The sequence below is a fragment of the Anas acuta genome, chromosome 5 (genome assembly GCF_963932015.1).
Source record: "Anas acuta chromosome 5, bAnaAcu1.1, whole genome shotgun sequence".
In the NCBI taxonomy this organism is placed as follows: Eukaryota; Metazoa; Chordata; class Aves; order Anseriformes; family Anatidae; genus Anas; species Anas acuta.
The window spans coordinates 18,129,993-18,157,955 of NC_088983.1; the positions used below are offsets into that span (position 1 = coordinate 18,129,993).

At 40.0% G+C, this 27,963-nt stretch overlaps 1 protein-coding gene across 7 annotated transcripts in view; it reads left to right on the forward strand.

The window, feature by feature from the left end:
- Positions 1–27,905, forward strand: part of FOXN3 (forkhead box N3) — a 196,209-nt gene extending 168,304 nt beyond the window's left edge. For 4 of the 7 annotated variants that reach the window (XM_068682978.1, XM_068682980.1, XM_068682983.1 and 1 more), the window contains 3 exons: positions 9,527–9,635; positions 17,927–17,950; positions 20,589–27,905. In XM_068682978.1, the coding sequence (XP_068539079.1) occupies positions 9,527–9,635; positions 17,927–17,950; positions 20,589–21,138 (683 nt within the window). In that variant the 3' untranslated portion in view covers positions 21,139–27,905. The remainder of the gene's footprint in view (positions 1–9,526; positions 9,636–17,926; positions 17,951–20,588) is intronic. The other 3 variants (XM_068682981.1, XM_068682982.1, XM_068682984.1) reach the window with 1 other exon arrangement.
- Positions 27,906–27,963: the final 58 nt, after the last annotated feature.

A 27,963-nucleotide genomic window follows, 5' to 3' on the forward strand; every position in this document is an offset into this window, starting at 1 on the left:
TGGGGTTGCAGGAAGAATGAAATGAGAGGTCTTTAGAGGATGAGAAATTGCGTTATGTCAGAGTTGTGGGGGGGAGGGGAAAAAAAAGAGGAAGAGAGTGGCATAGAATAAGAGTGCAAGACAGGTTGTGAGTGAGAGACCAAAGAAGAAATGTAGTGGTATGTGCACAGAAAAGCATGGCGAGAAATCACAATAATTCAGACTTCTGGAAGAGCCATGGAAGGGAAGAAATGCGTAGTATGCTGCACATACTAAACACACACGGCAGATTTTTGTGTCATGTACATGTTTCCCAGTGCTATAGCTGTTTGCATGGAAGTGATGTGGACACTTTCATGTCATAGAGATCTTAGAGTGTGGATTGGAAAATGGCTCATTGCCATTTCAGTTTGTAGAGGTCATTCTGAGGAAGGAAACTGTAACCTTTTGTGAGTTTGGCATGTCTCTCCTCCATGTCACCTTCCCTGTGGGCTGTTGTGTCAGGGCCTCAGAAGTGAGAGGGAGATGAGAGCAGGAAGGTGGCTCCTTCACTCATGTTGCTCCCTCCTCGATGCCAGCAAGTAGTAACGATGTCTTCTTCTGTGCCTTTACAATGACGTGCTGAGCCTACTCAGTTCATGAATCCTTCCAAATGTTGGGTAGGATTGACTGGAGCCAGGAGAAAAGGCAGGAGTGTTGATTATAACCTCAGAGGTCCTCTAAATTATGAAGGAGAAATATTTGTGTGTGTGTGAGAATGGACCCTTGAGGAAATAAATCAACGTATTGTACAAATTGCAGTAGAGTCTAGCTTATCTACCACGTTAGGAAAATCTTAGACAACTTAAAGCAAATTAATTACTAGTGCACATTAAGAAACAATTGCATGAAAAATTGCATTTTAAATTCATTTTCAAATAAAAGGCAAGTGGGCTATAAAAGTTTCACAGCAATCCTGAGCATCGTATGGAAGCTCACAATTCATTCTGTGCTCTGTTAGTGACTGCAGTGCTCTGTAAATCAACCTGTAAATTATCAGTGCAGTAAGCATGCTGATATTCTTTGGCGCCTTGAAGATTTAGGATTCTGTTCGTCATATCACACTGTGGTATCAAGCATGCGCTCAAGCCATCAGGGTTGCAAAATGTCCTGAAAATATGTAAACGTCACTGTGAACCATGGACATATCCAAAGGAGGTTATGGCACAGTCCAAATTCATGCCTGTGTGGATGGTTGCACATGCTGGCTTTTTACTTTGAAGGCATCTTGTTGAACTAACAGCTGCCTTTCCAACAGGGTGAAAATCTGTGCTTGTCTGGGCAATGTGGATGCTAAAAGCATCTTCAGGAGAAAAGTTAGCTACAGCCATCATTCAAAGTCCTACTAAAATTTGTTTTGTTTTGTTTTTAATATTGTCTGTCAGAAAGGAATCCCATCTCAGTGGCATCAGCAAATCTAGAGTAAATGAGTCCTTCCTTGTCATAGACTGATTAATTAGCTTTACATTTCTAAATGGCCATTTAAAATTCCATACCAACATCTTCAACGCTGCTGACAGCCGCACATGAATTTTAAAATCAGCCTTTGCTTTTATATGAAATCATGAAATGGCATCTGAGCTGGCACAAGCATTGCTTACCATTTGTTCCGATGACACCGTGCTTTAATTTTCATGCAAAAAATCACAAAATAAAAGAGTAAAATATCATGATTTGGACGTGGGGGGGGGGGTTACTTTATAGACTTACGAAATTGATTGTTCATTTTGTCACTAAAGGTTGGAAATAGTGCAATTATAGTTGGGTTGTTGACATCAGAAATTTCTAAACAATTTCCAAATATTAACACTTTGCACTATTTTCACAGACTAAATATTTCGAGAGTATAACTAAAGGCAGAAATTAAGAAGTTGCCAGGTCTGTGCAGGACTCTGTTGAAACACACCATCCAGCTGGCACCAAGAATGAAGCATTAAAATACTGTGATATGCTAAGGGCAGGCAGAAACATAGTTTTAACGGTTTATTTATTTGAGTTTGTTGAGGTCCTTGCATTTCATCAAGTTTTGTATTGTTTGATTATGTAAAAAAAAAAAAAAAAACACACAAAAAACACAACCTGGAACACCTACTTTCTGTAGTCAGAACTATCAAAGCTTGTGAATACTTCAGATTTCAATAGTAGCAGTACATGAATATTCCTACCGAAATACGTGACTTTCATTGAAAGCTGCATTTTTACCTGTAGGGGACTGCATGGTGGCTGGGCCATCACGGGCAGGTCATGTCCAGTGGCTGGGCTTGTTTGCTCTGGTGGTACCTAGCTCACAGAGAGGACAAAGGAAAAGGTGCCAAATACGTGGCAAAGCTCTGCTTTGAGGTCATGGCTACTCACTCAGTCAAGCCCATGAGTTATTTTGTATGATTGTTAAGATTTTCAGTACTTTGCTTCTTACCAGTGATAATGTGAATGTTGCTAGCTGGCACTTACACCAGCAGAGCATTCCTGACTCCAGAGCGGTACTGTCCTGGGCATGTCATTTAGCCATTGTTTTGCCATGAGCAAAATGGAGACTGCATTTGGTGCTTTTGCAGTGTTTGGACTTCCAGAGGTTCATGTCGCTGTTGGCATTTTAAGTAGCAATACCTTTCTGTTTAGTGAGATCATAGTGAACTCGAAGCTATGTGCAAAAACCAGTGTGAAGGGAGCTCGTACAGCCTGTTGTTGATGCAAATGCTGGTGAAACGTGCTGTGGTCAAAGCAGTGTGCTGGAAACTTTATTTAATGTGAGAAGCTCCTGACTCAGCGATCTTAAACATAGCTTCACATTCAAGAGGAGGCCTGTGCCCGTTGCTATATAATTTGGGAATTGCACACCACCATGTGTATGTTGCTCAAGCTAAAGTTTAAGACTACCATTGGCTGTAAACAATGCTTGCAGAAGGGATTTGGGCGGAAACCAGGAAATTCCAGGAGAGGCTCCTCAGCTCCCAGAATTTATCTCCCATTTTTGTTACTACTCCTCCAGATGAGCTGTGAAGTGGTGGCCTTCAGGATACTTGACAATGCTGTTTTTGGGGATGGTTCCTTATAGGTGCACTGTGGCAAGGATGTTTGGGAAGACAGGAGAATGGAGTTTTTCTGGGTGCTTCTTAAAGAGCAGGCTCTCTAAGGGTGTGATCAGCATCTCTCCGTTTCGGAAGTCTTTCTTTCATCAAGTTATGTACAATGCAGGATATATACCTTTAGTATATTTTAAATTTGGTGGGATAAGAAGAAACTCCTGAAAGAGATCTACTATTACTTCTGTGCTTCTAAAACTACCCCAATGAAATTTACATTTTAAGTGAATGCAGGTGGATTGTATACATCAGAGGTACATTTAGAGAAACGAAGGCAAAAAGCTGATATAAAATTGCCTTAAAAACAGACCAAATAGAAAATGCTGCCTTCCTGGTGTATTTTTATTGTAAGTGAAATTTGTTAAGTGCAGTGTTCTGTTTGTACTGCTTGTGCACAAATTATTTACTGTAGCTGATGAGGCGGCTTCCAGCCTAACTTCTTATATCAGAAAATGACAAATCATTGACAGTGAAATGTTTCATAAAGCTATTTTTGCTGACAATTCTGTAGCAAAGTGAAAATTGGAAAAACATTTTCATTGGGTTGAAACTTTCCATTCCATTTGTTGGCGACTTGCAGGGAATGGCATCCTCAACTTTTATTTAAGTGGATTTTTTTTTAACTTCAGTTTTTCAGTATTATGTCATTAAAGTGAAAAAAACGAAATTGGAGAGAAAACTTACTGTTCTGAAATACTTTCTACTTCTTTCTCCCTGTTCCTTGTATTCTGATTTAGCAGTATGGTTTGGTTTGTTTGTTTGGGGGAAGTTTGGGTTTGGGGGTTGTTAATTTTTGTCCTGTTTCTGAACACAAGATATTTTACTACCGGGTTCTCCAAAATAGGCAGCACTGTTTTTTTTACTTAATGCAGAAAAATAACTCTGAAGATTACATTGTTTTTATAAAATGTCCATACTGAAGGTATGAGTGGGATGGGATTATCGGGATATACTTTTTCCTCCCCTCTCAAATTTTGCTTAGGGTAAATAGCTTGTCGGATGCATTCTTGATTTGCAGCTCGTTAGGACTGCAGACTCTGGAATTTAAGAATTGTGAAATTACTCTTGAACAGTAAAACTGAAGAAGTTGGGCAGATGGTATCAAATTTATGGCTGAGATAAGAGAGTTGAAGTGAATAAAGTTACACATTTGGCAGAAAACATTTGCTTTTGGCAACTTCTTCTGTCCCATCAATTACACATCATCAGCAATTTCCTATTTTCAGTCCTTGTAGCCTGAGATAAAGTATTCTGCTAAACACTGTCCTGGAAGAGGAATTGGCAGAAAGAAGCTAAAGCTGACAGATATTAGCAGAAACTCAATTTTCTCTTGCCTACAGTGATTTGTTCTGTGCTACACATGATGGGTCACAGAAGAGAGCCCTGGCATAAATGCATGTGCCACATGGTGACAGAGAGGCAGAGAACCAGTCTGTCCCCACAGGATACCTTTGTGCTCTTAATATTTCACTTTTGAGAAGTTCATTTTCAGTAAATATTCATTCTACCTCACTGGTCTAAATCTTGGTTACCTTGAGCTAGACAGTTTAATAGAGTATGCTTCTTTCCCAGATGACATAAGCTACTCGTTTGTTACATCTTTTCTTTTTAATTTCCTTGATTTACAAAAAATCTTGGACAAGGTTGTTAGCTCAGCTGGTTAGGTGAAGTTTGCTTCACCGCCACATGCAAACTTGAGAGGAAGAGGTTATGGATGCCATGTTCCAAGGGCTGTGATGAAAGAAGCCCTATAGTTTGGGATACTCTGCTCAAGAATATGCTCTGAATTCAAACAGGTCCTGCATTAGACATAGGATGGTCATATGGCCTTCTAGTTATCTTTCACCTCCAGCTGCTGCGTGCAGGCTGCAGAACAGCACTGGATCTTTGTAGACTTCTCTTGGATCTTTCTAACGTTATCTGAACACAATGCTTTGATGGATTCAGATTATGGTATGTTCTACAACGTGGCATTCGCTTTATTGTCTGTTAAACTGTAATGTAAAAGCTCGCTATAGAGTATAAAAGATGGATTATTCTCCCCCTTGGAGAATTTCAGAGATGTAGTTTTGATTTTTTGATGTTACTTGTATTGCTTCTCTCCACAGTTAATCACTAGAGGCTTGAAATTCCATCAAATCCTATTCCAGTTGTGGAATTTCACCAGAGCAGTGTAAGATCCCCAAATCATTTCCTTCTTAATGCAAAAGATTAAAGGCAGATTCTCTCTAGATTTTTTTTACCTCTGTTTACTGCAGTTGAAGTATTGCTTGGGTTTTAAGCTTTCTGAGAGAGAAATGAGATCCATTGCCTCTTTCAAAACATAGCAATGATAGAAGCTGAAAGGTGAGTAATGATTTTGTTGTTTCAGACTCTTCAAGTTTCACTAAGAACATTTTATGAAAGAGGAAACCTTTATCAAAGAGGTGCACTGATCTTTTTGCATTGTACTCCAGAGCTGAGTTTCTCAGACATAAATGTCTCTAGGCACTTGCACAGAAAAGGTGTAAATTGCATTTCACACTTCTGCCTAGGAATGAGGAACTGTGTAACCTGCCTGTGCTACTGGTTAAAGAAGCCTTAGAAAAGAGTCGGGGCTGTAAGGTGTTAGCCCAGACTGGCACTGATTTTTGATATGGTTCAGGTTAAATTATTTTACCTCCACACCTTGAATCTTCAATCTAAAGTATAAACACCTAACCTCAAAGTACGGCTTCCAAACTTAATTAAAGCTGGAAAGGCACAACTGTATCTTTGGAATAAAAGTACCACATCTTTTCCAGTAAATAATCCACAAACCTTCAAAGGTACCAACGCTGGAAAACAGTTCGTTGGATAATCAGTAACCACCTTCATACAGCCTGCACAAAGGCAGGGATAGGATCTAGGTACCCCGGATAACATGCACATTAGCAGTTTATAGATCAAAAATTGTAATATAAATCAGTTACTGTCATCTGGGGAGGGGTGGGTATCGATGCTGCTTGAGATGCTAGTTTGTAAGTAGAGATGCGTGATGAATAGGTGTCAGTCTTACAGTGGCACACCGGCTGTGTGCATGATGTAGAAATTAATGACGTTTACCACTGAGTTATTTTGATCACCACTGCTTTTCATGTGAGGTTATGATGCTACAGGAGCTCATTTACCAGTAAGCTGTGTTTTTCTCATGCTGGTTCCAGATGTTTACAGAAAGGATACACTGCCACATCCAGTGTCCTTCAGCTGATCCCTTGTGTACAACCTTCCTGTATTTCTGTCTGCATGGCTTAACTACCCATGTAGTGGTACTGTTGCGTTGGCAAACAAAAAGAGAAATGAGTTCCAAAACCACTGCTGTTGCAAGCTGAAATAGTTACTGGATTCTGAGTGTTGATTTCAATATACAGAGCTGTGGCATATTTCAGAGAAAAATGAAGGCTTCTTTTGGCACTAATTGAAGTCTTTGAATGAGTGGTGGCAAGCTGAACAGACCAGGCACAATTGAAGTGAATTTCATAGGTGGAATACAGGTACTGGGAAGTCAAGGTGTCTCTTTGGGGTTAATTTCATAGGATAGCAAACTTCTACGTCTCGTCTCTTCTCTTCCTTCTTCCTTCTTCTCTTCCTTCTTCTCTTCCTTCTTCTCTTCCTTCTTCTCTTCCTTCTTCTCTTCCTTCTTCTCTTCCTTCTTCTCTTCCTTCTTCTCTTCCTTCTTCTCTATAAGATCTGTACATTCCTGAAGGGCAGAGGTTGTGTGTTGGGGTGAGGATGTTTCTAAACATGAAGCTTTTGAAGAGAATGCTTCTGAGTAGAGCACTATGACTTAAAAGCCTGCAAAGAGCAAAGGGTGGTGGAAGATGGAGGAATGGTTGGAGTGGGGATGTTGATATATAGAAAGTCCAAGCTATGAAACGTTACGGTGTATTTTGTATACATAGCAGTGCAGAAGAATGAAACTCAGAGAAAGTCAAGATGGAAGGAAATGAGCCAAGATTTTGGGAGAATTGATTCAGAAGAGTGAACAGGCTTTTTTTTAAAGAAGCAACAGAGTTGTCAGTAAGGCAGAAAGAGAGAGCAGGAGAGAAGCCAGGGTAAGATAAGCATCAGCTAACTTTGCCAACAGACCAGATAATTGGGTAACTATGGAGAGAAGACTTTGGGCATCAAGGAGCCTGTTGCTCTTTTTTTAGAGTAGAATTGTCAGCGTGTTTACTTTGAAGTTGTGTATGTGTATTTATTTAAGCAACACACATAACTAATTGACAAGTGACTGTGTGTGTTTATGCATAAATGTTTTATTTCAGTATAAAACTCTATGGTTTGTATCTGAGTAAAGATGAAATTACCATATCTCTCTAGGTCAAATTTCTTGGTTCATTTCTTCTAAGGGAGCTTTGTAAATACAGAGAAACTCTACTACATAGTGAAAAATGATATCTATCCCTCTTGTAAGCCTGATGGAAAAGCCATGCCATTGGAAATGATGTCTTTTTATTGATCTTTCGATATTTAGCAGGTTTATCTGTCTGTAGCTTTGAGTTTGCCTGTTATCTATGCATTTGGTTAGCCATATCCTTGAGCAGAGTGCTTTGCTTTTATGACAGTGTTATTTTGGCCTTCTTAAGGCCATGGTGTTGAAACAAATATAATAAAAACTCCAAAGTCTGAATTTTTTAGCAATTTTTTAGCATTCCTCTGTACTACCTATGAACCCAAACATTGGAGCACTGAAAGTCTTGTAGTGTCCCCTGAGTGAAATGGCCACGATCGATTTCTCATAATCTAGTGCTGGAAGAAAATGCACACAGCAGTGAAGTATAAATAGTAAAAAGCAATTTTTAAATTATTTTGGTCATTGAAAGCTGACCCTAGTTGTTATAAAGTAGATTCTGTAATTTTAGCCATTTTAGGCTGTACTTAAGCACCTAAATATAAATGACCTGTTCTTAAGAGGTGCTCAAATGCAAGGGTGGGTATCAGGCAGTGGCAGGATTTGATTAGGGGTGATGTGCTCTCACCAGCAGCAGAAAGAAGATTATTTTCCCAGAACTAATCTTTGTGGTCTTGAGTGAAGCAAGGTGAGCATCAGGATGGCAGGAAGGGGAGCTTGGATCTGTCTTGGTGTTGATAGCAATGTACCTCAGCAGCTTAAAAATAATGTACTTCTAAGCCTGTATTTCTCTGCCTAGGAATACACTAACAGTTTTAGGGGTCAGCATTTGAAGCTGGATATGCTTTGGTTCTTAGGCTGAATGAGTTTCCCGGTCTCTGTAATTTGCTTAAGTACAACCTTTAAAAGTAAAATTCTGTAGCTGTATGTGAGGTGATGCGGTTTGTATTTATCTCATACGTATTTTTATAATACCTGGATGTTTTAAAATGACACACAGAGTGATGGTAACCACTGTCTTTTTGGATGCTCCCCACCAGGGGAGGGTATGGTAGAAATGTTGACTTATTATGAGGGTAAAGAAAAAATGAGCAAACTGTCTATCTGTGGACATTAAAGAAGCAAGTTCAGGTGGAGGCTGTTGGAGGTTGTCACTGCAGCCTGCGGGGACGTAACAGCAGTGCAAACCAAGGGCGTTGTGCCTAAATCACAGGTGAATGCTGTGTTCAGTAGTCCTGCAGCCCAGGGTGGAAGAAGAAAATGCTAAGGACACAGAAAAGTTCCTGGATGCAAACAAAGCACTCAGTCCTTGGTTCAAATCTTATTGGGCAGAGCTGCTGTTTTTGATATGCAGCCAAGGTAAAAGTCCCCATGAACCCTCTCTCTGGGTTCTGGGGGCATTTTGCTGCTGTCAAGTGGGGTGACAGAGGTCGTTGGGTGCAGAAGAGAGGAGCTGAAAAGTGGTATGGAGCTAATGCCTTTTCAGCCTCTTCTCTTTGCCTTGTAATTCCGCATTTGTAGTTAATATTTTATTTTGCAGGAGACAGAGGCCAAGAGATTGTTGCTCAGAAAGTGAGCCGGGATGATAACAAGCTGTGACTTATGTCCTTGCGAGTAAATTGTTTTTATTCTGTTTGTCTGTGAGGGGTCATTCTTTCTTATTGTAGATGAAACAGTTGCATCCATGCTCATAGCTGGTTTTGACTCCAAGCACATACCTTCCCAGCAGAACTGTGATTATAAATCCAGTGATTCAGTTGTACAAGGAATGGTCAGCAGCAGCTAGGTCAGGCAGTGGCTTCTACAAGCCACATTACCACTGGTTGCTGTTAAACTTGTTGCCATGAAAATAGCATTGAAAATAGAATGGCATTCATGAGAGTTGAGACTGAGAAGGTAAAAGGTAAGCAGAGTACTACACAAGGTGTATTATTTCTGTAATGTTTTCTCAATTATTTGAAAATCTTAACTTCCACATTTTGCACACATGCTTTTCTGACATTTCCTTTAAAAGGAAAAATGTTCTTTTTTTTTTTTTTTTTTTTCTTCTTAGTTCCTCCAGGAGTGATACAAAATGGAGCTCGAGTTCTGAGTAGAGGAATATTTCCTGGAGCCAGGCCATTGCCAATCAACCCTATAGGAAGCATGGCTGTTGCAGTAAGGTAAGAGTCGTTCATTGTGATATCCTTGTGAAATATATTAGTATTTTGCAGAAAACGTAAAAGTATATGTAAGCTCACATCAGTAGAAACTTTACTGCTTGCTAATGCTTTGGAGATTATAAATGAAAAAAACCTTTGCCATCTAAAATGTGTGGTTTATCATTCTTTGCAGGATAGTCATAGCATATCTGTCTGTTGCATAGTGGCTTATAAAAAGCATAGTTTTGTTTTCACTAGCAAATTGCAAGCAGTTTATGGTGAGAAGCTCCTTGGGTGACCTGTTTTTCTAAGTGCAGATGTGTTTTCCTGCTCCCCCCACCTCTGCCACTTTTTTAAAGACAATTTCCTGAACCTTTTCCAAGGATTAAATATGAGAGAGAAGCATATCAGTAATATTAAAGCAATTTCTGAAAGATATCTAAACATATAGCTGTCATTTTGTTATTAATGTAGGTCTTCGTGAGGTGGTTTCTTTCATTACAGATTCTATTTCAAGGTTATACTGCAACATTCAAGGGTAAAATGTTGTCTGAAGATCCTCAACTTTTTTCAGAAAGCAGGGCAGTAAGGGACATCTAGTGATGGTAATAAGAACTGTGCATCATTGCTTTGCTTTACTTAAAGCCGTGATGGTTTCTTGTTGCAAGAACAATTTGCCTTCGGTGTAGCTCCATTTGCAGTCAGTCACAACAGAGATAAATTTGATCAAGTGTGCTGCCAGTGCTCTTCTCTTTCACAGCCCTCAGAATCAGTAAAAGCCATTTCAGCTCAAGCAGTTGGGTGTTCTGGGTGGGGTTTCTAAATCAGCGCTGCCCCTGCTTTGCTGGGCTGTTCCAGTTGCAGCCTCTGATCTCAGCAAGTGGCTGCAGAGCAGTGAAATAAAGTAGCTTGATAGCTACTTACTCCATCATTATTTGCTTGGGATTTTTTCCCATTTGCACTTTAGTTTTTATCCCTTTTTAGAATTAGCGTCTAGCCCTTTGGATAGTTTTTACATGCAATAAATTGAGAGAGAGAGAGAGAACCTATGACATTCATGTAATCTTGATGCTTAAAAATGCATAGAGGGGAAGACACTAATTGGAATAAAATCCAGATTTTTGGTGGCAGCTGTTTCAAATGTTTTTAACATTTGCTGCGCTGTAGGGGCGCAGCCCCGAGGGTCATCCTCCAGAAGTCTGCAGTTTGTTTCCGTCTCGCTTTTCCACAGTCTGGCCTAGCTAGCAGTGGAGGTCAACCCCCTTCACCAGCTTTGCCGCTGGCTTTGGCCAGGACTTGCATTCTGCTCCAGTGGGGATTGCACTGCTCTGGGACTATTGGATCATTAATTCTCTCTCTATATATATGTATTTATATATTTATATTTATGAAGTGTCCAAGCTAAATGGAGGACATAGTGGTCTGAATATTCTCTCTTGAGCTTATCTGCATTTCCAGCTTAGGGCTGTTGCTTAAGCAGAGGAGACTGTTTTGTAAGCAGGGTTGACTTAGGATGGAGATAGGTCTTCTCTTCCTTCCAGGCCACTCAGAAGCTTCCTTCTATGTAGACATCCCGAAACTGCTGTGCTGCTGTGAGGCTGTATATAACTTTTATGTTAATTTTTATGCATTTTCAGAGGACTCGTTATTTTTTTTCCAGCAGGTAGGACAGGATCTTTGCCAGCTACTTCCTAATGTAAATTCAGGAAATAAGGGATTTTACACCTCCCTTGCTTATGTGCTTCTTGCCCTGTTTCAGAGAAAAGCATTTATCATTTGTTAATGCAGACATATTTCTAATTCTTTTTATTCTCTTCTTCAGCCTTAGGCAGTATTAGAAATAGCTTGCTATGAATATATTGCTAGTCTGCATGATGTCTGCTCATATTTAAGGGCTCCTGCAATATCCCCTCTCCTAATTCTTGGAAAAAAACATGCACTTTGAGAAATTAGGGGGCTCTCTGCAGTAGAGCAAGTTCAGAAGGCAGTTTTATATTGTGCCTGCTGGGGATATCAAAATTCAGAATTTCTCTAGGAAGGTCAGCCTGGATGCACAGTACCTTTTAGACCATCATTCTGGCTTCTCAAAACTGAATACTTCTGTTACCTGTTGTTGTAAAAATGAGATCCTGTTTATTCGTGCTTGCTCCTCTCCTCAAATACACAGAGCTAAATGGGCCCTGTCCTGTTGAGCTTTCATGGCATCTCATGAAAATCCATACAACTTCTGCTTATCATGTACAGCAGAGGGAGTTTATCGCAGTGTCCATGCAGCCTTCCTCTGTTGCAGTAGGAGTAGGAGTTCTGCTCACACAGAGCTGTCATCCCTGCACAGAGGGAGATGCTCCAGTCAGGCTGGCAGGGGGCATTTTCAGGCATGTTCAGGTCGGTTTCCCCTTCCAGCTTTCACCAGGGGTGGTGCAGGCTCTTGTTCCAGTTATCTGCAGAAATTATGTCCCTCAGCCTGTATACTCAGGAAGAGCCAGACAGCTTCTTTACAAGATTTTATTCAAATAGGTATTGGAGAGTTCCTCTGGTGTCCTAAGTGAAAGGCCTAAAATGATGTGGTTTTCGTTTTAACTTAGGGGACCTCTAGCATTCCCTTGGTAGCGGATCCTTGCATATCAAATTAAACCTCTTACTGGTTTTCTTTATTACTGTACGTAATGTAGAAGTTTCTGGTTCTTCTCGAAGGTGCTGGTGTTCTGTTGGCCATTCCTTGCTGTCTAAGGGGTTTATTTCATTTTGTGTTTATTTCCTCAATGTCTTAATGGTCTTTGGGCTTGCTGTTCCCCAGACTGGGGAAATACTGTTTGCTTGCGAGAGCCTGTCTGCAAACTGCAGTCCATGCTTTTGAAGTCTCTTGCTGTATAGGATTGCCTGGACCATTCACAGATACAGCATTTATTTTCCTCTTTTTCACCTAATGCATTCAGTGCTTTGGGAAATGTTTAGGATCCTGGAGTTATTTAGTACCCAGCCTCTTCCGTGGTTGTCAGGCAAACCACTAGTTTCTCTCAAAATCCAGGCCAGACCACAGACCACCACTTTCCTGTTAATTTTCATATAGGCTGTGAAACAGAAATGCCTGAGAACATTTTCAGACACTCGTTGCACAGTGTCTGTATCTACGTGTGCTGTCTGGTCATGTGTTTTTTCTTTCCTTGCTGGCAGTTAGGTAACTAAAGCAAGTAGTGTGGTGCATGTGGAGTCTGCCAGCTCCCTCCCTGAAGGAGATGCTGTTTTCTGTACCATCACTGGAGTTCCTCACATTTTGGGGACTGTATAAACTTTTTTTTTTTTGTGCTACTTTTTTCCCTTTAGTGCCCTAGGACATACTCTGATACTGCTGCTGCTGAGTCTCTGCAGACATAAAAGTTTCTGTATTTCTCTGTACTGATGAACCCTCTCAATTCCCCTCTGCAGGTCTAGCATGTTAGTTCTGTTACACTGCCCACTGCTTGCACTTACAGTTCAGGTCCATGTCACATGCTGAAGAATGCAGCAAAGTGAAACATAAATGTCTGTGCAGCCAGCTGAAAGGTTTGTTATCAAGCAGACTGTGCAAATAACTTGCAGTACGTTATCCTGTTGCACAGACTGCTCGTACTGTCAAAATAAAGTAACAAAAAGGTTGGTCTTAGGTTAGACCTGCAGCTATAATTAGGTGGTATTCTGTTATTCAGAAGGGAAGCCACAACACAGAACTAAGTTGTTGAAATCAGTGATTTCTGTTATGTTAGCTCGCATTAGGTGGAAGGTTTACTGTGCTATTCTTTTCAACAGTGTGACAATGTATTAGCACACCTTGTTCCTGCACGATGTATTGATGTGTTGTTGTTCCTATGTAATTACGTGCAATTATGTTATCTTCTATATATAAAATAAAATACAGTGAATTTAAGTAGGATGAATTTAAAAAACCTACTGAAAAGTATTTAAAAACAACAAATCCACCCATTTCCACGAAGAAAGAACAGCAATTGAGGAGAGCATCATTATGTTGTAGTGCATTTGGCTTAAATTGCACAAATAGACCTTCCGTTCCAAACTAATCTACAAATGGAAAAGGCATCCCACACTGTTTTTTACTTTGAAATCATCCTCTGGTGTTAAATCTCCACAGCAGAGCATAATTGGATGTGTTTTGACAGTAGCTTTTTATTTACTTTATTCCCACCACTTTTAGCTTGTTTATCATCCATACTTTCCATGTTGTGGCTGACAAGTCTAAGACCCACCCGAAGACAGCAGGGGAAAATAACGCTTCAAAGCTGCACAGCGTGTAGCATGTCTCTTACATGAGATCCATCATAGATATTTTTGGCAGACCATATCCCTATCCAGTTCCCTGAGTGAATCTAAAAGCAAATGCAGTGATAGTCTGAATATGTAGAAAATAAAATACTGAGTTAAAAAGGTATCCAGTGAAAGTCAGCAAAACCAGCAGTGCCTTCCGTGCAACAAGGAGTTGGCTGTGCTTCAAAGGTGAGCTTTTGCTCTTCAATGTAAAATCAGAAAATACCCTTTAGATGTTTACTTAGGAGGACTTCTGTAGACACTTCAGTAGGTGTAGTCTCTATCAAAATGGCCAATGCATCTGCAGTGTGCATTGTGGCAAGATGCAAGAAGCTTTATCTATATAATTCCAAATTAGTCGGGCGTTACCAGTTACACCGACCCTGTGGAAGAGCATGAGCTTGGAAGAGCTCTTTGCTCTGTGATTTCAGAGCAGTCAGCAGGAAGCCTCTCACCATGACGTTTACAGTGTTCTTTGGTTTTCCCCAGTGCACGAGTGGTTCATGCCTGTGTCTGCCTGAAGCGGGCAGACCCACCGAGGTGCAGTTGGTGGAGTTTCTCTCCACAGAGAACCTCACCAGCTGTGTGGCATAGGCCTTGTTATTCGGTCCAGGGTAGTCTGCAAAAGATGTTTTACAAAATATCCTTGGTAATATTTCTGTAATAGGCCTTTTTTTCTTTTCCTCTGCCCTGAATGTTCGCTGTGCTACAGAGGCTGTTGAACATTGTTCAGATGGACTCCCAGGGTGTCCGGGTTGGGTCTGAATTCTTAATTCCTAACCTGTTGGCAGTGTTCTGCCCTAATTATGCTTTTCCCACTGAATTATATAGCTGAGGAAAGCGGATGCTTTTAGCTCCCACGGATTTCTTTTTACCTTTGGAGCTGCAGTACTGTATGGACAGCTTGTCGCTCGTCCTGGTGCACAGGGCTTCATGGTCTGTTCAACAGCCTGTTCTGATGGGAAGGCCGAATGACAACCCCATCCCACAGCACTAGCCAGCAAATTCACGTGAGATGCAGGTAGGAAAGAGGCAAGCAGAGTTCACAGCTACCTTGGTGGGAAATCTTAAGGAGCAGGTAAAACCATTAGGTTTTGGGACAGTCCTAGTAAAGATGCTGTGGCTGAACTTGGCATTGTCTTTGTTGATATGGTCAGAAAATTCAGGTTGGAGAATAGTATTGACCATCTTTGCTTAACTATTTGGGGTTTTTTTAGGTAATAATTCACCAGGATGAATGCAAGGCATGTTTCAGGCTAGTTGAAAACTTAGACAAAACTTTTTTACATGCCACTTATGCCTAGGTAACAGGTTAAATTGCTTTCACTAGTGTTTGTTAGGAAAACTCAATTATTTAAATTAATACAGGTTAAAAATAAAAATTAGTGGGAAATTATTGGGATTTTTTTTGTTTTTAAATTCTCTTTCCTCACAAAATATTTATAGCTTCTGAAGGAATTGCACAGTTACCTTCAAATTGCAAGCACAATTTCCCAGGGGATTTCCCTAAGTGAAAAAAAACTCCTGTTTAAGTTTCCAAGACTATATGTTCCCTCTTCCTAGGGAAAGCAAGTGCATCCACACAGGTAGAGCTACTGCACTTGCTTTAGTTTGGAGAAGGAAAAAAACAAACAACCCACAACACGCAAAAATACAACACTAACAAGCCTCATCTCCTTCAGCATAACTGGGTTTTAAAATATCTGTTCTTTTTTTACCATTAATGCTGCAGTTCCTCTGTAGCTCCTCATCATTGGTGTGTGACAAGAATGGGTTTTGTGCCCAACTTTATTTGATGAGGCAAGATTGTTAGTTATGATTATTTTAACTTCAAATTTATAGGGCAATTAGCTCAGGCCTGGCATCCATTATGGTGACTTTGTTCCTCCTGCTGGCTTTATTTTTGATTATTTTTTTTCTCCCTCAAGTCAGCCATTCAAACAGTGATTAAATAAACCAAACATAAGTAACATGTGCAGCATAGATGCTAAAGCGTAAGTAGAATTACATACTGTCATTATTTATGAATGTTTACTTTAGCTTAGGTAAAAGAACTGGTAGATGCTTTCTTTCATAAATTCTTACCTGTATAGTCTTCATGTTCTTGTTTATTACTGGTGTGATCAGCTTAACAAGCCCCAAGTCACCCTTGTTGCATTGCATTCCCCTTTTCACCTGTAATAGGTAGGATCCTTGGTAGCTGAAGGGGTTTTTTTAGTAAGTAAAGGACAAAAGTACTGTCTGACAATTATTTTTCCTGCAAGAGAAGAGCACTGCATTTGTCTGAACTTCAGATTTGCTGTTGATATTGACAAAGTGCTCTTTCTGCTAACAGCTCATGACTCATACTTGTTGCGGTCCTTTGCATAGGATTATGCTGTAAAGTATCTCTCTAAGAGCTTCTATCAGTAGTGTAACCAGCTTGTTGACTTTTGACTCAATAACCAGAATCTCATCATGCAGCAAGTGAGCATCAATTATCTTCCATGTGCTAGCTCATCAGCCTATCTGCTCCTGTGTAGTATTTTTAAATAAGAGTTCAACTACCTGTATCTAAAACTTCTCACTTTCCTGAATTTTCCTTTGGAATTACATTACCTATACAGTAAAAGAGTGCTTTACAGTTTTAGCAAACCTGGAACCTATCAAAATGTGTAAACCACACTTACAGTACCACACAGTATTGCTTTCTTCATATCTTTTAACTGATTGTTTCCAAAACTGTCACCTACGTGTATACAATATTTGTCATCCAGAAGGACTGGAGGTAGTTAAGCTGGTACTTAAACTCTACATAGGTTTGTTTTGCTCATCAAGGGGAAGGTACCTGTCTCTGGTGTGGAATACAGTAAGTATTTTCCAGCAAAACTTCTTGCCATTTTGCAAGCAGAACGTGGTTACATATCTTCTTTTAAAGACAGTAGAGAAATTTAAGGAAGATATGTCTGCCCTTGGCAGAAGGATGGAGACTTATTCCTGTCTAATCCTGAGGAAAACCCCTTCAAAAGGCAAAGGAAACTGCTTCATTGCTAACTTGAGATCCAGCTCCTGTGGGCTCTGTCTGACTCCCGATGAAATTAATAACAGAACTCTTATCAATTAACAGTGGGAATGGAGTCAGGCTTTCCAAAGGCCAAACTTATCCCTGAAGTGCTTGAGGGTTGTGTAATTTTGCTACAGCCAAATTGAAATATTTTTAAAAGAAGCTGTGCTTGGTACTTTTGGTTGTATAACTGTGGTTGAGGTCCGTCAAGCAAATAAAATAGTCCATGTGTATAGGATGAAAAGCTCTAGTGACTGTCCCATGGCCTTTCCTGACAGAGGAAGCCACTGCTTTAAAATATTTGAAAATGTCAGTTTCTGAGAATTTTGAAATGAAGTGCTGAACTAGAAAATGGGAAGTAAGGTATTTAAATATTTTTTCCCTCTCTGTTATACTAAGCACAGAACTTTAAATGCTTTATCTTCCCCTGTGTAATTTAAAGATAATCCAAGCATCAGAGCAGTTGCCGGTTTTAAAAATCTATTATTGCTAGATAGTTAATCTATTGTTTATCACTATTACTGTAGTGATAAAGTTAGAATTACAACCAGAATTATGAGCAATAGTAGATTTAGCTGGCCAAAATATATTCCCCGAAACACAGGGGAGTTCTGTCCACTGATGTTGTACGTTGAACTTTGTAGATCACAAGATTAATTTGTTAGTGAGTGTGTAACTGTGTAAGAGTGATATAAAGCTTTAGAATGTCTCAGAAAGCATATGTGCAACATGAATGGTTTAGGTATTATTTTATTCAACTCTTATTTATGTAGTAATATCAATTACAACTAATTCTTCATATCTTATGCTTGAGCTATTGCCTATCAGATTAATTTACTTCCAGGCTACATGAATTTTGACCTGATGTATATCCTAAAACCCTGTATAACTCATTTTCATTTCTGTGGATATCCTTTGCTAATTCTCTCCTTGACCTGCTTTCTCTTCCTTTTTTTATTTCCCCAAGCAGAACTGGTTGGAAATCTTTCAAAATGTAAGTGAAAAACAAAGAATTTTCTGAGATGCGAATGCTGTCCATTTCCTGACCAGTTCCACCATAGTTCCCTTTCCTTTGAAGTGTATTGGTATTTCCTATTTCCTCCCATTTTTTAAGTGATTACATTTGTGTTTTTTGTTGTTTTTTTTTTTTCACCTTTCTGTCTTTCTTTGCCATCATACCTCTTTGCAGTCACTCTCTGTGGGATCCTAACCCCATAGTACTACACCTTCCCCCAGGACATTGCTTCTGTAATCCCCAGGCCTTTTCATTCTGTTTTTGTGCTTTTCTGAAAGGATTGGGATCTGGAGTAAGTCCCTTGGGCAGAGCTTTTGAATCCAAATTATAGCCCCTTTATGGAAAAGCAAACACTGAAGACTCAAGAGGGGGCAAACCAGAGAGGCCTTTTGGCACGTGGTTTCTCTGCTTCATGGAACTGTTGCTTTCCTTTTATTGATCCTCTCTGGGAACAAACAGGAGTAGATTCAATCACATGAAAATGGGCATCTTGATTTAAATCCCATCTTTCAGAAGTCTCGTTCACTCATAACCGAGTCAGTAAGAATCCCATTTGAGTTCCTACCTGTTCTGTTCTGTGTTTGTTCCCTTGGAGCAGGAATTTATTGGTGGTTTTGTATGGAAAATCAGTGGCATGTGATTTTTATTGAGCCGCATTGCTCTGACTATTAGATGCCTAGTAAAATCAAGTCACTTTAATTTTATGCTAATTTATGATAATTTTGAACATCTTTAAATGTAAATTTACCCTAAAAATGAAGAATCTGTCACTTAAAATGCATCACATGCTTTTTCGTAATGACTGATCTTAAGGAGCTGGTTATAAATTCACCTTACAACTAGTTTAGTACGGATGATTTCTTCTTTTAAGCATTTGGCATCCTCTAATGACAACCCCTGCAGTGGCAAACCATCACAGAGTAAATGCAGCTGGCTTGCTGCACAATCATGAATGACATTGCATTTAGTTATTAATAATTGAAGGAGCTTTGTGTATTCCTTCTGGGTTCTGTATATAATTTATGGATCATAAAGCTACTTGAAAATCTAGGGGAAAATAATTTTATTGAGCAGAAGAGGTTGGCAAGAGGCTTTCTTTGCTAATAACCAGCCCTTGCATTATATACATTTATTTGAAAATACTGTAAATAAGAACATTTGGAGTGACTGATTAATGCACTGCCTTTTAGCATTGTCCTGTCACTGCTTCTCAAAAGCCTCTTTCTTATTTCAGTAAGCTCCACAGACAAGAGCACTGAGCTGACTGGGAGCTGTGGATTACCTACCATTCTTATATTTCCCACCTTTCAGCCTTACCTTTCTGAAATGGATAATACTCTGCTGTTTCTTCTGTAAAGAAACCAGACCCGAGGTCCACCCCCTGAACCCTAAAGCACTTGCTCATGTTTTAAGTAGAGGCACAGTAATACTCTGGGCTTGCCACTGTGCCATTCCTCCAAAGAAATACCTGTGTTCAGCGTGCATTTAAGAAAAGTTTCTTATCCAACACAGCTGTAAATGTGTGAAGGCACCGTGGTGATAGCATGGAGGCGGTAGGACCAGATTTTGAAGCAGTTTATCATGTGATAGTTTAACAGGCAACAGTCTTTCTTGGTTTTGGTATTTTTCTTTTTATTGAATGAGGGGTTCAAGGCTAGTGAGCTGTCAGGGGCAGTGAGGATGCCTTTACTCAGTGATGAGCATCCTCCTCTCATTTTTTGGTAGGAGTTAAGCACTGTACAGGGTCAGTCCCTTCTGCAACAGCCTTTCAGCCATTGAGTTCTGTACTGTGAAGTCAGTGGCAATGCTCTAATATTTTCAGTGCAGAAGGGGACACTATTAGTTTTAAAATATATTGTGCTGCGGTAGTTCCTGCAGCGCTGAGTGCCATAAAACCCAAGTGGAAAACGACAACTTCTAGAGAAAACCCAGATTTTTTTCTACTATCTGTTTTAAGCACATCATAATATTTTGTTGACAGCTAGTATCTTAATATTATATCGTTTTTAAGATCATCAGTAAAGTGATCTCAGTCAGAAACATGACTGTGGTACTACCTGAGTGCTGTACTTGGGTGCACACTGTCAGGAAAAGTCTGTCTGGGAGCCGCGCTAATTCTAGCTGAAACATTTGCTGTGCTGGAGAGCTGAGGAAGTCTCTGAGAGGAGGCAAAAGCAGTACACCAGAAAGGTAGTGTCTCTTCCCCACATTGTTGGTAGCTTAATTTTACATGAAAAAGGTAAAGGGAAAAAGATGCAACTCATCAGAGCTTGTTTAATAACTAGCAGATAAAACAATGTTTTTGGTTTGGTGTTTTTTTTTTTCAATATTTTTTTTTTTTTAACTCAGCAGGACTGTTTAGTCATTGCTTATTGTGGCCATCCTCCTTGCTCCTACCTCCTGTACTGCTGCTGCCTTTCTCTTGCCTTGTTACATGTGTAGAGTCCAATCCTCAAGCAACTGGAGTCTGTAAAAAGTCAGGCTCTGAAAGTGGCCTGCATGGACGCTACTTTGATGGTCATAATTCTCTGTCAGTTGGTTTTACCCCAGTATCTTTTGCTCTGAAGCAGGATTACTTCCGTGTGGTTTTTAAGACCGCTTCCATTTGTTGTTACAGGAATGGGATAACAAACTGCCGGATGCGGACAGAAAGCGAACAGTCGTGTGGCTCTCCAGTTGTTAGCGGTGACCCGAAGGAGGATCACAACTACAGCAGTGCCAAATCTTCCAACCACAGGAGCACATCACCTGCTAGTGACTCCGTTTCCTCTTCCTCTGCTGATGACCAGTATGAATTTGCAACTAAAGGTAGCCAAGACAGCAGTGAAGGAAGTGAAGTTAGCTTCCAGAGCCACGAGAGCCATAGTGAAACAGAAGAGGAGGACAAAAAGCAAAATCGGAAGGAGACCAAGGATTCTTTAGCTGACAGTGGGTATGCATCCCAGCACAAGAAAAGGCAACATTTAATGAAGGCGAAAAAAGTACCAAGTGACACACTGCCTCTTAAAAAGAGACGTACGGAAAAGCCCCCTGAGAGTGACGATGAGGAGATGAAAGAAGCGGCAGGATCCCTCCTGCATTTAGCAGGAATTCGATCCTGTTTGAACAACATCACCAATCGGACGGCAAAGGGGCAGAAAGAGCAAAAGGAAACCACAAAAAATTAGAACAAATCAATGATTTGTTTGAACTTACAAAGTTTTGTTTCAGCACGTCAGGTGAATTCTAATGATTTGTGGCAATATCAGCAATTTTTTCCTTTTTTTTCTTTCTATTTGTTTTTGGTTTTGTTTTTTTTCTTTCTTTCCTTTGGTTTTGTTTATTATTTTTTTTTTTTGGACCCTTAAGATTTTTACTTTTAAAGGAGATTGAAGCCATAGAACTCATACTGACACTCAGCTAATTTACAAAAGCTTTTCATTACCTGAAGACAAAAAGTAAACAACAACAAAAAGCCAAAATTGCCATTGCTTTCTCCGGCTTGTCAAAAAAATGCATGGTCGAATACGCAGTGACATCAACATTATTGTGATGGGAGTAAAATTGGGCAATTGGAAATCCCTTTTACACTAGAAGAGATGTGCATAATTTAGTAGTCATTCAGGCCTGGCCCTTAAGAATTTTTTTTTAATGGCCTTACAATTGGGTTATAAGTGAATGTGAATAAAGAGATCTGGGGGAAAGAGGAGGCACGTACTTCTCAACACCAAACCAAGAACCATCTAGAGGCACTCGGATACTGTGCCATAGAAGTCTTTGGACAGCCACTGGTGGCAGCTGCGCATACCGTAATGCACTTGTAGTGCTTCATGTACTATACGTGGCTCAGAATGGGAAGACTGGTAACCTTAGTTTGGGGAAAGTGGAACAATGTATGCAATGGGTTTCAGTGAAACGATGAGAAGAAATGGAGGGGCACTGTCAATAGCATCGCTAAGCATTGAATTATGTCTTCTATATTAAATTAAATACTCAAAAAGCCATAAGCCTGAAAATCGGCACTGCGTGCAAAAAATAATAGTGATAGAGAAAAACAAGCTATGTCTTCTAAACTGCCTGAGTGAAAAGCAATCAAGTCTAAGAAATTACAGCTATATTAAGGAAGGAAATAAATCCAAATCTTTTTCTGTGGATCAAATACTTGATCTAACTGGGGGAAAAAAGCTACAAAACCTGCCATTAGTATTATTCTGTAATTCACAAAACAAGACAGCATATTGGTGAGCAGTGAAATTAAGTTCAACAAAACAGCTCCAACACTGCACTCAGAAGTGAGTGTGCAGTTAATGTCAGTCAGGAGTCGTCTGTGCAAAAATAACAGCAGATTTCCAGATTCAACCAGCGTAGCCAGCAGAAAAAAATTGATCCACATTGCATGGATTCCTTTTGGGAGGGGGGGAACACAAAAAGCAAACAATGTTTTTTTATTCAAAGATGACAAAGTTCTTGTAAGGTAAATAATGTATTTAGCATGAAGCATGAATTATTTTCATATAAATATAGAAAATAGAGAAAAAGGCTATGCCTCTAATTTTTAAGCCCTTAGGCTTAGAGTTTGATTTTTTTTTTCGTTTTTTTTTTTTTTTTTCATTTTGTTTTCTGTTTTGTTTTGTTTTTGTTTTGGTTCTTTTTTGTTGTTGGGGTTTTTTTGAAGCAGGTGTTTAAGGTTTAACCTTCTTCAGGGACAAACACTGACTGTTGGGGAACTTACTCTGCAATATTAAAAAATAAAATCTTCATGCTCTGGTAGGGCTTGGATGGTTGAATTATACTGCCTTGTCTGCACATTCAGCCCCCCTCTCCCTACTTCTGTTTAAAAAAAAAAAAAAGAAAAAAAAGAAAAAAAAAAGTTAAAAGTGTGTCCTTTCTTCGTCTGTACATGTGTAACATGACGCAATAATCTGAGGGCAAGTTTAGTAGTGAGTGTGTATGACAGAATCAAGAGAATAATGGGAGATTAATTGAGGAAAACTCTCTGATTTGATTCAGGAATAAGTAGATAAGAAAATAGCTTTGCTAATTTGCCATGAGAAAATGATGTTAGTCAAGAGCCTTACTGAGGTGTCCCGAGAAAAACCAGTGCTACAGAGGGTGTGATTCAGGTATAGTGCTCCTCTCCTGACATGACGACTGTTAGATTGGAGACCCCCTACAGCCGAGGGAAGCTGTGAAATAAATAATGCAGTCTCTCACCTGGATTCGTCAGTTTGGCATGAAAAATTCCTCATGTAGAATATCCTAGAGGCAAAAAGAAAACCCCAGGGACTGAAAAACCCTACCACTTAACAGAATGAAATGGTCTGCTCCTGTAAAAGAACACAGATTTACAGCCCTGACAGCTGTTCCAGGCAGCAGCATCACCAAGGTGGAGCTGGTTTATGGAGAGTGAGCTAGAGAAGGGTCTGACTTCCCACTCCGTGGGCTGAAATAAAAACTGCACTTGCTGTATGTGCAGTTAGAAGTGGGAGGACTGAAGGCAGGCTGGGCTGGGCCTGCCAGCCTTCCTGTGCTCCACGAACATTTTGTAATGTGAAGAACAGGACCGTGCTGGGGGCAGCACACAATGTTGTGCCTCTCCTCCCATCTCACCCCTGTGTCCCGGGATCCAGGAGCTGCCTGACAGCTGCTGGAGCCCAGCACAACTGCCAGCTATGCAGATCAGGAAGGAGAGAGCCAAGGACGGTGGAAGGAGCAGCTGTGTGCTCCCCTTTGCTGGTCCCAGGGCTGATGGCCAGCATAAGTTAAAGCTGGAGTACGTAGATACTAAATCCATTGGCTGCCAACAGCCCTTGAGATAAAGTTGGGGAAAACGGGAAGCTTTCTGTCGGCCAGGTAGCACAGAGATGAATGAGCCATATCCTTCCCTCTGGCCAGAGCCCTCCCAGTGTGATTGCACTGGGTCAGTCAGCTCGGTCCTTTCTGTTACGGACTTTGGGAGAGTCACTGGAAATACAGACAGCACAGTTCCAGCTTGCCACCACCTTCACTCAGTGCGTAAGTTGTTCCATCGAGGAGCTCCTCTAGTATTTATCAAAAAGCCACGTTTAAAGCTCAAATTCAGTGGCAGAAAATACATTCAAAACGGGGCTCACCCATTTCTTTCCTCCAGAGAAAGCGATGTGGTGGTGTGCTGGTGGCCAGCTCCTGCCCAGTCACACACAACACTAATTTAGAGCAACCTCACTGCAGTGCAGGTGAGATCAGTATCTGCTGTACACCTACCATACATTAATGTGGACTCTTGGTGGCTAGATATATAATTACCTCTAGTATTATCTTAGAAAATGGTCATTTTGCATAAATATCTAATTAGGCAGGTTATTTTTTTATATATACACATATATAATCTATCTACAACTTCAACACCTCCTTTATATACTTGCTGGTAAACTTAAAATGTTGGCAAACATCTATTTTCATGTAAAATGTGTTGTTCCTAGTCTGATCTGCTGAGGAGGTGGTGTTCAGTAGGAATTTACACAGTTTTGTTCAGGAACCAGCAGTTTGGCTGAGCGCTGATGCCATCAACAGATGATTTCTGGAGTTTGAAACAACTCGTCCCTACCGACCCTTCCTCTAACTATTGATGAGAAGTACATAATTCGGAATTGTATAAAATATTTGAGTCGCCTTTTAAAATGTTTTTGTGCCTGGCTGACAATGGCAGCTTTGTCAGAATTGGTAATAATGCTCCATCAGAAAAGTTCTCTTATTTAAGAGGAATTGAAACTTTTTTCCCCCAAAAGAAGTGCGTGGTCAGCCTCTCAATCCAGTTGTCTCTCCTTTCACCAAGTCATGCCAAAAACTGAGTGGTAATTGCACTGTATTACGAACTCTCTCCCTTGCCAGACATGAGGTGGTTTGGTTTTGCTTGTTTGCTTTCCTTACTAAGCCATTTTTAGGTGAGAAGTCATAGAATCTCGAACTTTCGATTTTCCTCATCCTATCAGTATTGCCAAATTCATGGTTCTCCAAAACAGGTGGGGGCTCGGGGAATCCCAGTAGGTCAGCAAGTGTTTAGTGGCAGGTTTCACACAGGCGTGCGTTTTAAGGGTCGCTCAGACTTCACCACGCGTTCCTTGGGAATATGCCTTCTGCAGCAAGGGGCTCTTGCAGGCCAGAGCTAATGCCACGAGCAGATTTCACTGGAGTCTGCAGGGAGGTGAAATCTGCCGTTTGTGCTTGCATGCTGCAAGCAGGTGGATGTTCTACTGAGAAGTCATTTTGATGCAGATTTTGCCTGCATTTAGAAACTCAAGCACAGGTCTTCAACAGCTTTAATGCATCATCTGTAGCTGTTTCTGAAAGCAATCTGATGCTGATCTTTTCCTGGCAAAACCAGCAGTAGTTCTGTCGAGGTCACCAGAGTTTTGCAGAGTGATGAGACGTGCTGTTTAGGACTACAGAACTAGCCTGTGACTGTATTCTCACTGGTAATTCAGTTGATGTCCATAGGCCGACTCCTGTCTTACCTTAAAATGGGAAAAAGGAGTCGCAAAGGAGGTGCATCAGCTCCCAGTGTTCAACTGAATTGCTGTCTACCTTTGCAAAAGATACAAGGAAACCCTGTGGGCTGCATTCTTCACTGGAGTGAGGTAGTGGGATGTCAACGAACTTGAGCAAAGAACGAAATCCCAAATTGTATGCCAAACAGCACCGTGGATAAAATGACCAAAACAATACTTTGTCCTATTTTCTTGGCAGCCACAATTGATATTGGCTCCCAAATCATTGAGGCCCTGAATTTTCTTGACGTATTTCTGTATCTAAAGGTGTAGATAGACGTGGTCTGAGATTTTCTAGAACCTCCAGGTGTCTCATCTCCATTGCAGTCAGTGGAGCTATGGACACCCAAGTGCTCTTGAAAATCTACTATTTTAGTATTATTGCCATTTTTTCTTTGATCTGGCCCTAGGCATTTTCTAAAACATTCCTCTCCCATACTCCAGGATTAGAAGAAAACTACAGAGAGCGCGCATTTACAATTTCAGAGGCAATGCGACTTACTTCACTTCATGGAGAATGCAGACAGGTTCCTTCAGGCATGCCGCTGCTGCCTCAAGAGCTCATTGGCATACCTTGTAGGAAACGTTTTAAAACTTTTTCTTGACTTTGCCACCAAAAGAGCATTTGAACCATACATCCTCTTGATTGTAACAGAGTATCAGTGTTGACTGTCTGACCAGTTAAGTTTTAGTGTTCTTCACAGCCCTCCAGTAATATATCAAACACTGTTATGCACATAATGCAGCACTGTGATCTAATTTAAATAATACTTTTTTATTATTTATACTACTCTATGTAATATACATCAACACTTTGCTATATAACCTAAGTGATAACCCTCTTCTTAGTTATCTGCCAAACTCTGACTTTCTGTTTGGTTTATATTGCAGTTAGCACAGTTACCGAGTTGTAATGATGTCTCTTTTCCTTTGAAATGGAATGTGTAAGTCGAACTATACATTTGTGTGTTTCTGTTTTAAGCTGGAGTTTATAAGGATTTACACACAACATTCGGTGTTCCGTATAAATCTGCATACATTTGTGAATTCATCTGTTAACCCCCTTTTATTTAGAAAGTATTAATTGATGGTGGTTTATTAGGGTTTTTTATTTTTGCATTTTTATTTTTAGTACTGGTTATTCTTGAATTAAGCAGAGACTTGTCAGCTGGGTTGCTTTATCATGTATATGACCTTACGATTCTTCCACAGTTCAGCCAACAAGTACTAGCTTCACTGACCAAAAAGAAGTCTCAACCTAATGTGTCTATGGTGCTGTATTTTGCTGGTGTACATTTAAAACCAGAAATGATCTAAAGGTCACTTTGAGTTGTTCTAATAAGTAGCCTTTCCTGGTTTTGGGAGCTTGGGTTTTGTTTTCGTTTTAACATTGAAACGAGGAATATTTATCTGAAGCTATGTAATGGTTTTTCTACTGTATCACATTTCCTTTTGCAAAGAGGGGGAAAATGACCTGATGTAACAGCCTCTCACAGTCAATGGAAGGCTTTTTTTTGTTTCACTTTTTCATTTTCAGTTAATTTCATTGAGCTTTGGATCAGGCCAGCAGTTACAGGAGCTCATTGTCTGAGGGTTTAAGGGATAAATGACAACTTGTGCTAAAATGACGCGTTGTGCTCTATGATGGCCATCATCTAGAAGTGGGATTCTTTCTCTTTTGTTTACTGTGGCCTAAAATCCCAAGACTTTCTTTTTTCATTCAGATGACATTAAACTTCAGTACATTTTTAAGTTAAGAGAGCATTGTACATTTCTTGAGTATGTGTGTGGGATTTTTCAACAACTGAAAGTAATACCTGTATCTGATAACCAGTTCCATGCCTGCATCATTCACACTCACTACTTAAAACTGCCATGATGTAAAATGTTGGGGGGAATGACTTGTGTGTGTATGAAAAGCATTATGGACTTGTACATTTTTTTATACTCTGATCTGTAATTTCTGAAATATTTTGTTTTACAGAAAAAGTGATAAAGCAATCAAAAGACCGAGAGATTTAATATCGATGCTTAAGGGTCACAGGACCTTAACTGGCCAATAAGTTAATTTAGTACAGTGATAAGCCAATTTTTTTTCCTGTACTTGGCGTCTGAAACTGCCAATTTCATCAATATTAAAATACGAACTGTGATGGGGAATGAACAGTGATGTTAAGTTGTATTTGTGTTTACCTAAATGAGCAGTCCGAAGGCAAGTGCAATCAGCTGATCTTTAGGAAATATGAAAATGTTGATTTAGAGGCATACTTGCATTTTACATTTTCTTGATGTGTAATCATATTGCCAAAGACAAACTATTTCATCAATTATTATTGTAAATAACACTTTCCCAAAACCTACCATAAAGTTTCTGTGATGTATTGTCTTCCAGTTGCAATAAAAATTACTGAGTTGCATCAATTGAACAATTGTAGTTTTGTGAATATTGGCTTCAAAATATACTCAGATATTAAGGAGAAACAACAG